Raw genomic sequence first — 15179 nt, 5'->3', positions numbered from 1 at the left:
ATTTTGTGACATTTTCCTGCTAAGAACCCTCTGACATATTTAGTATTTTTTATCTTGACCTCCTTCAAGAAGTTTTACAAACAATTAGGAACAAAATTATTCTCTGAATTTAAACGCCATGACTGAATCTTGTAACTTGCATGATTGCTAGTGTGTAAGAATGGGGAATTAAAACCTCTAGAAAATGAATCATCTGATCCTTTTAATTTCTTTAGAATCCTCCAGCTTCAAAGAACCTAAGCAGTTACTCCTCAGTGGTGTATAGTTTGAGACAGATGTTCAGTGATCCACCATTTTGGCTTATAAGAGGTCTTATTTAAGTATTTTATCTTGTGTATACATGTATATATGTACTATTTAGAATTGTCATGACTGTGTATTTCTTCATGCTCATTCTGTCTCTCTAAGAGAACCCTAGTCTGTATATATCCTTAAACTGATCCTGGGAAAAGAAGCAATCACAGTTTCTAATTAGCAATATTTCATGTAATGAATTTGAAAAGATGCAATGACTAGTAGGGCATCAGAATCTATGCTGACTTATGCTACGTGGATTTGGGTACAATGTATTTCCGATCAGCAGTATACAGATAGAGTCTGTGTGTGTGTGTATGTAAATATATATGTGTGTGTGTATAAATCAAAATATGGACATTTTTAAAGGGATTTAACGTTTTCCAGTCTTCATAGTTGTTATACTTTATTGTTGCAGTAGGCGGTTGAATGGGCACAAGCTACCTGTTTGTTTTCTCTTGAACAGTAACAGAAGGGTTGTACTAGCTAATATAGACAGTATTTAAAATCTGTGCTAGGATAGGTCTATGCGTGCATAGGACTCATGTGGCTATCTGAGCAGTTTTGACTCCAAACAAACACCATATCCCTCCCACTTAAAATATCTGTAAAATCAGCTGGCATGTTTGGATTGAGTGAAATGAAGAAAGTAAAATAGCTACGAGAGTTGTTGGAATGCTTTCTTTTAATATCTTAAAGTGATACTGCTAATGCAGATTCCAGACTCTGACATGTGGGAGTTTTTGTTTGCTTGGACATGACATTGATACTAACAGAGACTGCAGGTTTGGGGAAAAGCTCCCAGATAACGTTTCTTCACAGAAATGAGAACCTTCACTGGGTTCCTTACAACATGAAAGTACAATTCTGCCTCCAGGAACTTTACAATATGAAAGTAACCACTTTTAAAAAACAAAACAAAACAAAAAACAAACAACCCAACCTAGCACCACAGAGGAAAAAAATGAGATTGCAACAGCTAATTTTATAAGGTTGCTAATGAGGAAAGAGAGAGTTTTGATTCTGCAGTCCCATGTTTCAACCAGTACAGTCAGCATAATGCAGGGAATTTCCTTCCATTCAGTTTGACTTCAGAGAAACAGATCACGGTAGTTAAGACTTGAGACTTTTCTTCGTGAATATTGTGGAGTGGAAATGCTCGTGCTCACAAATGCACAGAATAGGGCACATAGAAGAAGGAAACCACATGAAGTGCTGGTCCTTGATTAAGTCAGTATTGAATGTATAGCAGGGTCCAGGTTGCACTCTGCATTTGGAACTCTCCTTATTTGTATAGTTTGGATATTACACACTGGTGGAAATGCAGGTTTTTGGCTTAGCCTATAAAACCAAAAATCCAAATTTTGGCCTTATTCATGGAATTTGGCAGATTCACCAGGGAGGTGGCAAGGGCAAGAGATTGTTTCTCAACTTTTTACTGTTGGAGCTAATGCTGTGGATACTGCAGGGTATTACTGTAATGCACTGAGTTAGAATACACTGTGAGTACGCATTCTTCATGTCAGCACTGACAGAGGCCAGCTGGGGAGGTTTAGAGCAGGGCTGGATTAGATCTCACTACAGCGCAGGTCTCTTCTATATTGGCTAGTTTCATCTCCAATCCCTTTTTGTCTGACTGGCATCAGGGAGCGCTTACACACATTCTGCCGTTTCAGTCCAGCCTTTTCTGTCATTCCCCCCCTCCCATTCACCCCCATTTTTTTTTCCCTTTACTGTCACAAATGTCCACAAGGAGTCGGCCATGAAATCTGTGCTGATTGGCGTGATCCTGAAGGGAATTTTTCTGCTAGCAGGTAATGAGATCTATACGGTAATTGCAATGTGTCCTGAATGTTTGCGTGCCTGCCCAGGGCAGGGAGGTGGTTGTGTGATTAGTGGTAGCTGGAGGCATGAGAAGGAACAAGAATTCACTAGAAAGGAAGAATGTTTTTATTTTGAAGAGACCTAAAGTTTTGTTTTGGAAACTTTAGGGCAAGGAATTTCCTTGTTGCCGCAAGATGAATGCGGAGCTGTCAGCATGCTCCGTGTGCATCTTTGCTACAATTCTGCCTTGGTCTGTGCAGTAGTCAAATCCGGGGTGTTCTGAGGCATGGGTCCTTGTCTTGTACTCAGGTGTACTGTGTAAACACACAGATGTCTCCCTGTTAGTTCTGTGAAACGTTAGTTTTGCTTTTTACAGATGTTTTTGCAATTTTCCTTTTTCCTTTAATGATTTAAAACTCCTTTATTGAGAAGTAGTTTTTGTTTTAACTTGGAGGACAAACCCTTTGCTGGCCTATGCACTTCTCCATCTCCTCCCCCACTGTCTCCTTGAGTAGTAGTGCATGGTGGGAGAGAGGTCAAAGCAGTGTGTTGCCATGGAAATGGCAGTAATTGTGCAAATATAATTGTGTCGGGGTCCCTTTGTTGTGGCTAATTCTCTCTCTCCCCCCTCTCTCCCTCCCCTCCTTTTTCCTTTTGATAATAATAATGCAAGCCCTAATTAGGATGCACCAGGGAAAGGTTGCTAGGAATTCAGCTGTCTTACAGGAGAGGGTAAGCCAGTGTTGGCCGGGAAGTCCCACTGAACTCGTATGTTTCGAGATTGGGACCATGAATAGACCTCGTCCGTCAAGTTTTTTTGGTATATGACAGCTAAATTAGAGTATCTCTATGTGTGCTTATTCTTTTAACATATTATGTATCTGTTGAAGTATATGATTCTTACACTGTATACATGAATCTTTGCTTATTAACAGCAGTCAGTAAATCGTTACCTTCATTTAGGGAATGGCGAGCTGTATGGATTTTAGTAACACTTGCATCTATGAAACAAGACTGTTCTCACCACATCGGTGACACTTTAAAAATCTAGTGAAGAGATTTGTATTTTAAAATACTGCAGGCTGTTAAAGCTCAGTGACTTCTGAGTGTCTGTTTCTGACCCAGCCCCTGTGGGTTGTTAGCTTGGGACTGTTTGCTTAAACACTGCTACATTAACTGGAATGTTTGAAAATACTTGTCTCCAGATAGCAGCCTTTTAAATAACACTTGTCTCATTTTCAGATAACAAGTTCCACTGGTTTGTGTTTGTTAGTCTTTAACTAGATAAGAAACTCATTAAACATTTTAAAGTCTCCTAATGATGTAGTGAATCAGATTGGCAACATTGCTTTTACTATTGGTAGTTCAAATAACAGTAAACATTTGAGCTAAGAAATTTAGAGGGAACAGGGAAGACTACCTGAGTGGCCTGTTTTTGTCAAATGGAGTTGTCCCCTCCTTTTATTTTTTTTTTTTTAAGTGTACCTGAAAAGGGATGCCTAAGCTTCTCTTAGAGAAACAAATTAGTTTCTAACTACTTCTTAATATCCACTTTCTAGTGGGTTTGCAAAGACACAACTGTCCACGTCTTGGAGAAGATTGGAATAATGGATATCCAGGAAATGATCTGTACTTCTGGATACCGTAATGGCCTACGGCAAAAATCTTATTTTTTTCTGAAGTAGGGAAAAGTTCCTTTATTTTGCTGGCATCCCCTTCTTCATTTACACTGTTATCTGCAGCCAACAGACCCTCCTGCTGCACTGAAATTAGCATCTAGGAAGCAATATGCAACAGAAACCTCCTTCTGCCTTGTTTTGGTGTAACTGAAGAATTTGACAAACTGGAGATGTTCAAACAGAGTTGACAAAAATCATTGGTGTTAATGGAGGAGGAGAGAGGGCAAGACAGCTGGCTGATGGAGGCTATGGTCACTGTAAGGCACAGAAGGATTTAGTGATGTAGCACCAGTTAACTGTTCAGCAAGGGGTGAGATTGGCTTCCAGGAAAAAATTGTTGTTAGCCAGACTTTTAGAACTCTTGTACAGTCTCCTCTGTTATGTTTGTTTTTAAAACTGCCCCAAATTCAAATCTGACACTGCACTGGCTTCTAGGAGGGCAAGAATACACTAGGTGTTATTTTAGAGGCCCTTTCCTTCTCCTGCTTTAGTCCTGTGAAGGCTGGCTGTTTGCTGGCAGAAACAGTGATAAAGATATGTGTGTGGTTTTGGGTCCTCCAGGAAGAGCTGCCTTCCTCTCTTTCTGCTGCTGAATGTGTCCTTTGCCTGTTTGTAAGCTGTGAGGTTAGACAGCAGTGTGTAAAGACCCGAAGTGCCAGCTTATTCTTTTCACCCATTTCAAACAAATAATCTAAGAAATCAAACCAGCTGCATCCCATGGGAAAGCTTGGTGTTTAATTAGCCACCAGCCTGGGGTTGTGCACTCACCGTAGGGACTAATTTGCCACCTGGTGTGAAGCACTAACCCCACAGGTGTCAGCTGGGAGGCTGGGAAACAGCCTAGGCAGGTGTTCCTGCTGCTGTTCAATGGAGAGAGCACACTGGCCGGAGGAGACGTGGTCAGGCTAGGAATGTGATACCGGAAAATGGGGCTCTCAACCCTGCCTCCCAGCCTTCTCAGAAATGCAAAAATTCACGGCATCTCTCCTTTTGTTATCCAAACCAATGCTATCTTCTCCTCATTGCCCTGGTAAATACTAACAGCTCTGATCTGAAATGAGCAGCATCTCAAGGATTTGGGACTATACCAAACCTAGCTTTCTGATGCCATTCAACAGCCTCTCCCCTTAAATCTGACTGCAAACTTGCCTCTTACAGTTTTGAGAGCCCTCCAATCCACTGATAACTCGGAAAACCCACTCCATATAGTCCTACTGCTCTACTGATTTTTCTTAATTCCAGTTGAAGTCTTCCTATTGACTCCCAGACTGAGATTCTCCAAGCCCAGAGATGTCCATTATACTCTATTTATTCCAACACATTTCCTTCAAGTGTGGCCATAGCTTTGTGCTGAAATCTTAGTTCTATCCTTGGTGCTTCCTTTACAGGTAAGATCACACTCCAGGTTCTGAGTGCTGAGCAATCCCAGCATAAATAGCTGGAGAAGAAAGACTGTGCTGAGGTAGTATTAGCAACTCTGAATCTGTCCATCAGCTGAGCTCTTCTTCAAGGCAGACATTATTGCCCAAATGCAGTGCTTTTCCACAGGCAGTACACAGAGCAGTTCTCTTCTAGTTTACGTCAGTAGAGAGCTATGTCCTAGAGGAATCCGAGGTAATGTTGCCTACAGAACCACTCTAGCATAGCTGGCAAGTGCAGAATTACCAGAGCCTTCCATTTCTTTTTCAGTGCTTCTCAGAGCTCCATACATGTTATGTCCCTACACTGACACAAACCGACACTTTGGAGCTGGAAGCTGGTGCTGAGTCTTCGCCTATCTGCAGAGATGGCACTGGTAACAGCAAATAAACACTGGGTCTGAAAAGAGTAAAGCAATTTGGTTAGACAGCAGGGTACTAGACATTTGTGTAAGACTGCCTGTGAGGCGTTGCTGGGGCATGAGTGGGGACAAACCATCAACGCATATATTCAAGAAGCCTGTATCTTTGCTAAGTTTTTTTTATCACACATCAAGTCCAGCTCCAGTGCTCCTAAAGCCCCATCTCCCCTCATCTCTTTCCCTCAGGCAACTCTCTAATCTCTTTGACATGCACATTCTGTCCAGTGGCTTTTCTTTACAAATGTCTTTTGTGTTTTGATTCCCCTCCTTTGTGTGTGAATTCCTTCTATTTCTTTCTGCTGTCCTCGTTGTGCTTGCTAGCTAGATTCAGCGTGTAATGCTATTAGATTGGGATAATCCATGCTTGGTTTATCTGTGTGACTGTCTCTGAAGATTAGTGAAAACCAATGTTATGGGCTAGATAAAGTGAACTGGTTCAGAAGGGCTCTTCTATCAGTCTGGAGATGCTCAGGAAAATGACAGCAGATTTTCATTAACCAGATTTGAGTGTAATGTCTTGTAATTTACTTGAGCCCTGTTGCGATACATGTGCCTCGAGGAGACAGACGAGCTGCAATGCAGTACTTTTTACCCAGTTCACTTCTGCAGGACTGGACAGAACTGAGATCAGCTTAGTGCAAGTATAGCAAAATGCCTGTGGAGCACGTTTTGTTTGTTGTTTGGTAATGAATTGAGTTTTGTGAGTGTTTTACAACTGGAGGGTCATCTGGGAATTTGAATTTTCTTAACTGAGGCTTTCCAATAACTTCCCATTTTAATGCTGTCTGCAGCAATGGTGCCTGGAACATGCTCCGGTCAGAACTGTAGACTTAAATTGAGTTTCAACGTACCACATCTATTATGAAAGACGCATAAAATCCTTGTCTGTGCTGTTTTGTCCCTTTAATATCCTCTGCATGTTGATTACCTGTGGTGTTTGAGGTTGTCTGGGAGAGGACAGTAGTCTGTTGGATGATGTAGGCTGACTGGCCAAAGCTCTATAAATAGCACCTTCTTTGCAGTGTCTGGGAGGACAGCACAGAAATATGTTTTTCTTGCTCTTATGTTAGTGGTAGGTCGCTCTGTAGTGAGCGGGACTTCTTGCTGGCAGCTCTTGGTCCTTTGGTGGTTTCCTGAAGAGAATGGCTTAGAGAGCGGCAGTGCTGGGGAGGGCGGTCTGTGCCTGGCAGGCTTGCTCTGGGGAAGGGAGTCGCAATCCCCTGCAGTGAGATTCCGTTTCTAAATCTCTTTCGCAGGTGTGGAATGTGCTGTTAACATCAATGAGTGTGAGGAGGGTCCCTGCAAGAATGGAGCTGTCTGTGAGGATGGCATTGCTGACTATACCTGCCACTGTGTCCCTAGCCAGGATGGCATTATATGGGGAGGGAAGAACTGCTCTGTCAAGCTCACTGGGTGCCAGACGCATGACTGCCAAAATGAGGCCTTGTGCATCCCAACCTACCAAGCTGAGAGCCACGGCCACCTGTGCCAGTGCCAGCCTGGTTTCTATGATGCCACATGCTCAACACCAACAACATTTTCCTTTGCTTCCAGAGGGTATCTCCTCATTGAGCTGCCCGTGAACAATCAGAGCAGGAGGGACGTAGCAGGAGATCAGCTTGCCAGCGTGTCCCTCCGGTTCCGAACCACCTTGCCCAGCGCTATCCTTTTTTACCGAGGCCATGAAGCTGAATACTTGTTCCTGGAGCTCCTTGATGGCATTCTGCATGCAGGACTGAAGAGGGAGGATGCTGGGTACACGCTGACCCTGGAGGGGCTGAGAGTTGATGATGGCCAGTGGCATAAAGTTGAAGTTGTTCTGCACAGCACTGTGCAGCTAAAGCTCTGGCATGACTCTTGTGATGCAGGTGTCTGCCTGCAGAGCTCTCCTCTCCCACAAGGCACTGCTTTGATCCCACATGCCTTCCTGAACATGTATGTTGGAGGTGCTGAGGATCCAATGGCCAACAACACACAGAGCCAGCAAGGCTTTGTCGGCTGCCTGGAAGACTTTCAGGTAGATGCTGAAGCTGTGCTCCCGATGGATCTGCCTGTGGGCGAGTCCTCCCCAGTGAAGCTGGGCTGTGACCGGACAGAGTGGTGCCTCTCCCAGCCCTGCTTTCATGGAGGACTGTGTGTGGACCTTTGGGCAACCTTCAGGTGTGACTGTTCAAGGCCTTATGGAGGCCCAGCTTGCTCATATGGTAAGTGCCACGTGATTTACATCTGCCAGCTACTCTGTCAGTTGGTGCTTCAAAGATACTAGATAAGCATTGATGCTAGCTCTGGAAGTGGTATTTTCTACTTGACCAGTGAGAAAACTAAAGCAAAACCCTCTGTAAATAAAATTCTCATTGATCCCTTTTCTGTCACTTGCTCTTGCAGGAATGATTGTCAGTTCTGTGGTGCAGATGTTATTCCTTGTTGAGCCAGAGGCTCTGACTTCATCTTTGTATCAGATCTATGTGAATGCAGGAGGGCAGGGAAGTAGTTTTACTGTGAAAAGTTGATCTTGAGCTTCTGAGTTGAGGATGAATAGGCATGTATTGCTTTATACATAAAACACAGTGTTAAGGAAGCTCTGACAATTTTGAGTTAAAATCATATCTATTTGCATTTTTTTGTTCCTGCAAGGCATATATTAGTATTGTTCCAGTTTTTTGTTTCACTCCTGAGCCCTAAACATGGCAAGTACAAAGTTGTTCTGCTATTTCCAAATTTACAAATTTTAAAAGCAACTTTGTAGCTTAAAAGTCCTTGAGTAAATCTGATAGGTGGCAAGGACTTTGCTAGACCTGTATTTCCCTCTCTGCTACTTAGGTGCTTGAATTCATGCCTCCAGAGAGAGCAAGGACACATTCACTCACTTCTTAATTTCAGAGACCTGTGTGGGGAGAGAGCGTAATTACCCTGATGCATGTTGAAAATGTTGGGAAGAAAGGTCTTGCCCTATTCATAAGGAGTTACAGCTTAGAATATCCTTGTGCCAGCTGCATTCCCCTTGTCATCAAGCTGATGCGCATTTCTTTTCTGTTCTAGAGCACCCAGCAGCAACATTTGGCCTAGAGAACTCCACCAGCTTTGCCTCTTTCTCCCTTTCTGATAGCCTTGGTGCAAACTTCAACATCTCCTTTTTCATTCGTAGTCGGAAACCTAACGGTTTGCTACTGCAAATCGGCAATGAAACTGACCCCTGTCTCACCATATACTTGAAGAATGGCAAGCTGAAGATAGAGATGGTATCTACAGATACTGTGACGTTTCCAGAAAATTTAGTTGATGGGAGAAGACATTTGGTAGCCTTGTCTTTTCAAGGAGGAATTGTGGGTGCTCACCTATCAGACACATACTTGGAGCTAGGACAGCTCGTAGCAAGACCTCTTTTAGTTGGTTATGAAGTGTATATTGGTGGACATCCTAACCCAGACAGCGCTGATCTGTGGGGAGGCTATTTTAAAGGCTGTTTGCAAGACATCCAACTGAACAGCCACCAAATACAGTTTTTTCAGGTTGAGAACTACAGTCTGCCACAGGAACTCAATAGGACTCAAAATGGTAATCTTGTGAATGGCTGCATCTCTGATAACACCTGCAAGGTATGATGTCTCTCGCTTGTCTCTACATGTTTGCAGTTGTTTATTATGGTTCTGTGATTACAGAACAGTTGGACTGTTGCTGATATTGGGAAGATGAGAAGTTTTTTAAGTATTGAAGGACACAGTGTCCCATACGCTCCTACTTCGCTCAATATACTAGATACAATTTAAGCACCAAGTTTCCTCTAGCTCCTCTGTAGTTTTTGTAGTTTGTAGAACTTGGGCAGTCCTGCTCTTGCGCTGCCAACCTCCATTTTGCCAAGCCCACATGCTTTCCAGACTCCACCCTTTAACCAGTAACCTTTTCAGCTCCTCCCTTCATCTTGTTTCCATTGCACAACAACCTGTTCCCCCAGGAATTTGTTGCTTCAGCAGCAACAGTTCAAGGAACTGTCTCCATGGTGCCCTTAGATCAGACGCTGTCTCTCCTTTATGCCACACATGAAGATGGGGAGGCCATACTCTCTAATTTTGCCCTCCTTGCTTATGGTGCTATAAAGTATTGTCACACCTCTGGTATTAGGTGTGTCCTTCCAGTGACAGAACTTTGTGAGGTTTTCAGGAGCACTGCAGCTTGTTTCATCTGTTTCTCACCTTTGCTTCTGTGCTTTGTTCTTTTCCGAATTGATGGAGCTCTGCTTGGGGAGTTTCTGTTCAGCAGTGCTTATGGGGAGAGGTAGGGTCTTAGGAATTTCTTATACAGAGACCCTTGTGCTTCCTTCACTGCTGTTGAGTCACTATTTTAATTAACCTTCTTTCTTGATTCAAGCGCTGCTCATACTAATCTTTGTTGTCACATTTCCTTCTACCAAATTCTCTTGGATCCAAAGATGAATTACGCTGCTCCTAAATTCTGCTATTTTGTTTTCCAGTCTGAACCATGTCAGAATGGTGGCAGATGCATTGTCACTTGGAATGATTTCCGTTGCAGCTGTCCAGCAAATTTCACTGGGAAATTTTGCGAAGAGAGAGTCTGGTGTGAAAGTGACCCATGTCCTGAAGCTACCACCTGTATAGATGTTCTAGCAGGATACGTGTGTAAGTACTGTTTTCCTGCATATGTGTTGGTAAAATCCCTCATGTCCACTGTCTATAATCGGTATTCCTAGTTTGTACTGTTGCAATAAATATAAACACATGCTGCAAAAAGGAAATGGAATGATGCCCAGGTACACACTCTTGCAGGCAGCATGCACTCCATGGACTTACCACCAGGTTGTGATAGAGCAAAGATGGTACTCAGAGGTGTTTTCTTCTCTTACTTTGACTTGATCAGGGAGGAACCTATCCACTTCTGTGGAGTGACTGCCTAGTTTATTACCATTGCAGCGCAAGGACCATCCTGCTCTCTGTAAAGTTCGGCCATTTCTAGCATCTCAGATTATTTCACCAAGTAGGACCCAATTAAGTATTGCAAATGTGTCTTAATTTTCTCCTAAGACAGAACCATGGAGAATGAAGAAAACTAGTTAGCTAATGATGCCCTGATGTGGAGGGAGTGTTGTCTAGTGGCTAGAAAGTGTCCTGGAACTCAGGATATTGGGGTCTTCCCAGCTCTGCCACTGGCTGCCTCAGCAGGTTTGGATGTATTACTTTCCTGACTTATGTTCTAGTTTTTCTAGCAGTAAAAGGGGAATAGTTTTATTTTTGTGCAGTGTTGTGAGACTGACGAGTAAAAATTGCTACACAAGAGCTGGATATTATTATTAGAGGTGCAACTGTAAACAGGAAGAGCTTTAAGGATGCCAGCAGCTAGGCCTGTAATCCTACTCACACTAAGCTTACATGATTCTTAAGGGAGAGAACTTGCCAGGAGTTTGCCGTTGGTCTGTCTCAAACATGACACCTACTGTCTTTCAAATCCCTTATGCTCTACCCCTTTATTTATAGGTCTGGCTAATGCAACATTTAATAGTTATGCTGCTGTTGAATTTACCACCAATACATCAGTGACTAGAACTCTGAGCAGCCTCCACATAGATTTCAGAACCAGGGATGAAGATGCTGTTTTGCTTCGGGCTGTGGAAGAAGTGGATTTCCTCCAGATAGCCATTAAGAACTCCTCCCTGCTTATTGACATCAGGAGTGGGAATAGCATCGAAGGTGTCAGCTTCCTGAGTCAGAAGTCCGTCACGGATGGTGCCTGGCACACCATCTCTGTGTCTATGGAAGAGCCATCTGCGCTTTCTTCCAGATGGCTGGTTCGTTTGGATGGGTCTGTTAATATGACTCTGCAGGGAAATGCTGGGAACTTGGACTTCCTAAAGAACAATGCACTGATTGTTCTAGCTGAAAATTTCACTGGCTGCCTAGGACAAGTGAAGATAGGGGGGATCTACCTGCCGTTCACTGCCCATCTCTCGTACCCCCAGCCAGAACAGTTCCAGCAGTCCAGCAGAAGGACCATCCAGCTGGGCTGCACTGGGGCTGATGTTTGCGCTTCCAGCCCTTGCCTCAATGCTGGCACGTGCGAGGACTTGTTCAATTCCTTCAGCTGTGCCTGCAGCGCTGGCTGGGGGGGGCTGCTGTGTGAATCTAACATTGATGACTGCCAGTCAAGCCCATGTGTTCATGGGGACTGTGTCGATGCAGTAGCGGATTTTCAGTGTGAATGCTTCCGGGGATTCATTGGGAAGAAGTGCGACATCAACGTTGATGACTGTGTGCGGCACCAGTGCCTAAATGGAGCTACTTGCGTTGATGGGGTTTATGGCTACTCCTGCAAGTGCCCTCCTCAGTATTCGGGACCTCGATGCGAGTAAGTGCCTTGCTTGGTTTGATGCAGGGGTCAGAGGAGCCCCCAGATAAATTGGACTTTTACTTTGGGAAAATTTTTCATTGCAGCTGTCTGGTAGGTAAAGCACCTAAATTCTGCTGTGAATTGGAAGGTGCTGTCCAGGTCCAAATCCTCACTGAAAGGTGCTCAGCCTCATACAGGATAAGGAACCTTCCTTTTTATGTGGGTTATCCCCATGCTATATTTCAGAGCTGTTTAAAGTGCAGGTACTGTAGCCTGTTGACACTTCCCTCTTGCATTCCCCAAGAAATCCATCTTCTCGAGGATTTGACTCCCCTCCGGCATATTCCTGTATTGATTTTGACAAAACAAAACAGAACAAACAAACAAAAAAACCACCACTGGCCTGCTTACGAAATGAAAGGAGCCTCCCAGCCCCTGGAGCAGGCTGTATTCTACAGTTTCAGGTGCACTGAATGTCCTGGAGTGATAGAAATGGTCCCAGTGCAGATGGCTTCCTGGGCAGAGTACAGAAAAGGGACAATCTAATCTCTGCTGAGAATGCTGTTTTTGATAACACTTTGACGCTGGATTTATAGAGATTACCTGTAGCAGAAGTTCCTAACTACCGTTATTTTTGCTACTAGTGGTACACAGCCAACTTTAAAGAGATACGCAGCCTGCCTGTGAGCAGAAAGCTGCCAGTGCTAATGAAGGTGCCCATTGCTGCTACCACTGCAAAAACAAACCTCAGCCTGACAAATATTTTCTTATAATATTAGATAAAAATACATATGAACTCCTAGACTGATTAACAGCGTTCCCCCAACCAAGGCCTTGGTTGTATTTTGTGTCATTGTTTCTGTGTATTGATTAAAAAATTGTCTATTTGTGTATCCTGCTCCTTATCAAATGCGTACTGGGAGAAACAAGTTTCTTTACCCATCACCTTACTGCCTGTACTGCTTAGCAGTGCGCGTTTCATTATCCCTCCATGGAGCTCTTCTAAAATTTGGTGGGAAATCAGTATGGAGTCAGGAGGGCTGGGTTGGTTTGGTTTTTTTGTAAGGTCTATATTCATAGCTTTTGTATTAGTTTGGAAAAAATCCAGCGTATTTTAGTCACAAAGGTATGTCTCATATCGGTAAAGGAAGTAGGAATCAATATGTTACTTAGACTTCCATCTACTTGTGCTTGTTCAAACTGAACATTGAGATAAATACTTACATGGCCAAGCTTCAGTTAGCTCATCTACCCAGGTCGAATTTCCTGTTATTACTTAATTCTAGCATAGACAGTTATCTAGTACTTGCATTACCCTTTTTGTGGCCTAGCTGTGCTGCAGTTTGGTATTCCAACAGTATCCTGTCTGTTTATATTTTCATCAGCAAGAATAGGCAACTATGTGAGAAAAGTCCTAGTACTGATACAGCTCCCGTGTATTCTCTGGGCATGCTCAAAGTAATACTTTGATATTGTGGATAATTTCTGAGACTATTACCTTCTCCACTTGTGTCAAACTCCTTCCTAGAAATACCAATGACTGTGCTTATGACCCTCGCCAGCCCAGCCTCCACTGAGTCTGAGTGCACTTCTACCTTCCCCAAAAACTGATCGCTTTCAAGGCTGTCTCTTGCTTTTCCCAGATGGCCATTCCCACCTGAGCAATGTGGTAAGAACTTCACCTGTCTGAATGGTGGCAAGTGCATCAGTGAGAGCTGGGGAGCCAACTGCACTTGCAAGCCAGGTTTCACTGGAAGGAAGTAAGTGTTAATTTTCTGATGCTTGCAAAGGAGCTAGTGCTCTGATTCTTACGTCAGTGGGATAGCTGAGCAGGTTCAAATGCTTCATCCTCTTCTGTATCCTTTTGTCATTCAAACAACTGCTCCAGAACTGTAAACTAGCAGTTATTTTTAGAAGAGGCAGGCTTGATGTGATCCTGCTGACAATACCAATTTTTGCAGTGTGAACTGCTTCCAAGTAGTTCTTGTGCCTCATGAGAATTCATTAACTGTGGTAGAGACCCATACTGTCTTCAGTCATACAGAAATGACAAAAGGAGGATTGGTATGAATGGGTAAAAATTTCATGTTGTTGGACCCTGGAGAAAGCACCTGAAAAAGATGCAACAGGAACTTTTCACATAAATGAGGCTTTTGTAGACTGTATGATCTTGTGTTCTATGACACAAGAACATATGTGAGAAATTTCATTTAATTTTAATACACTTTTATTTTCCAGTTGTCAAATTAATATAAACAAGTGTGATCCAAACCCTTGCCAGAACGGAGGTACGTGTCAAGACTCTGAGAACAAATACGAGTGCTTGTGCAGTGCCAGCTACACGGGAGAGCGCTGTGACATTAACGTAAGCACTTCCCTTTGCTCACGGAAGCTCCTGTCTATTCTTCCGATCTGTGCGTTGTGAGGAGCAGCAGAAGTAGGCTTAGCAGAGTCCTTGGGTACCGGGGTATTAGTGAGACTGCCTACGTGTTGCACATGTGTCCTGGCTAAAGCGTAAGCACACTTAGGAAATCAGCTGGTACCAAAGAAACCTGAAGTGGGAAATTATTTTTCCTTTGCAGTGCTGCTGTTAGTCTCTAGCGTATAAGCAACTGCAGCAAATACTTTTCAGTACTGCATGGGCTGCCATGTGGTTTTCAGGGCTGTCTCTGCAACTTGCCTTAGATTTTATGACTCCTTTGACAGTAATCATACTACTGCAATTGGACCTGTACGAAGGAGATACAAGTAATATCGCCTCTGCAGTTTCCTGGAGAATGGAATTTCTGCTGGTGTTTTATCTTGGATGAGAGAGTTACAAAGCACCTTCTCTTTCCAAAGATCATCTGGGTAGAAATGGATGTTTTTGGAGAAGGGAAGTCAGATGAAGTCAGGCTAAAAGTGATTCAAGTAGCGGTAAAAAAATAGCATCCTTTACCTGCTGAATCTGCTTCTGACCCGATGGGCCTGGTGGATGGGCAGTCTCAGTGATGCTTTTCCTTTTCTGCATAAGCAAAGCATTGCTGTTTGAGGCTGAACTCCTTCCTGTGTGGGAGCTGTAAAATCATACACTTGCTTTTTCTCTGTAAAGCTATTGCATGGACAGGTGGCTTGTCTGGTAACCTGGGAATGTACTAACCCATACTGCATGGAAAAGGCTGTGCGCCAAGGTGGGGTTTGCTGCTGTTGCTGTTACTAAGGGTTCT

The 15179-nt window shown here is 43.5% G+C and overlaps 1 protein-coding gene across 10 annotated transcripts in view; it reads left to right on the top strand.

Moving 5' to 3' along the window:
• Positions 1-15179, top strand: part of CRB2 (crumbs cell polarity complex component 2) — a 77730-nt gene that overhangs the window by 55846 nt on the left and 6705 nt on the right. For all 10 annotated transcript variants that reach the window (XM_052814744.1, XM_052814742.1, XM_052814743.1 and 7 more), the window contains 6 exons: positions 6894-7841; positions 8677-9233; positions 10106-10271; positions 11124-11991; positions 13617-13733; positions 14212-14338. In XM_052814744.1, coding sequence (XP_052670704.1) covers positions 6894-7841; positions 8677-9233; positions 10106-10271; positions 11124-11991; positions 13617-13733; positions 14212-14338 — 2783 coding nt within the window. The remainder of the gene's footprint in view (positions 1-6893; positions 7842-8676; positions 9234-10105; positions 10272-11123; positions 11992-13616; positions 13734-14211; positions 14339-15179) is intronic.

The sequence above is a fragment of the Harpia harpyja genome, chromosome 19, assembly GCF_026419915.1.
Source record: "Harpia harpyja isolate bHarHar1 chromosome 19, bHarHar1 primary haplotype, whole genome shotgun sequence".
Classification (NCBI taxonomy): Eukaryota; Metazoa; Chordata; class Aves; order Accipitriformes; family Accipitridae; genus Harpia; species Harpia harpyja.
The sequence above is the reverse complement of the archived record's forward strand: the minus strand, read 5'-3'. Positions and strand labels throughout refer to the sequence as shown.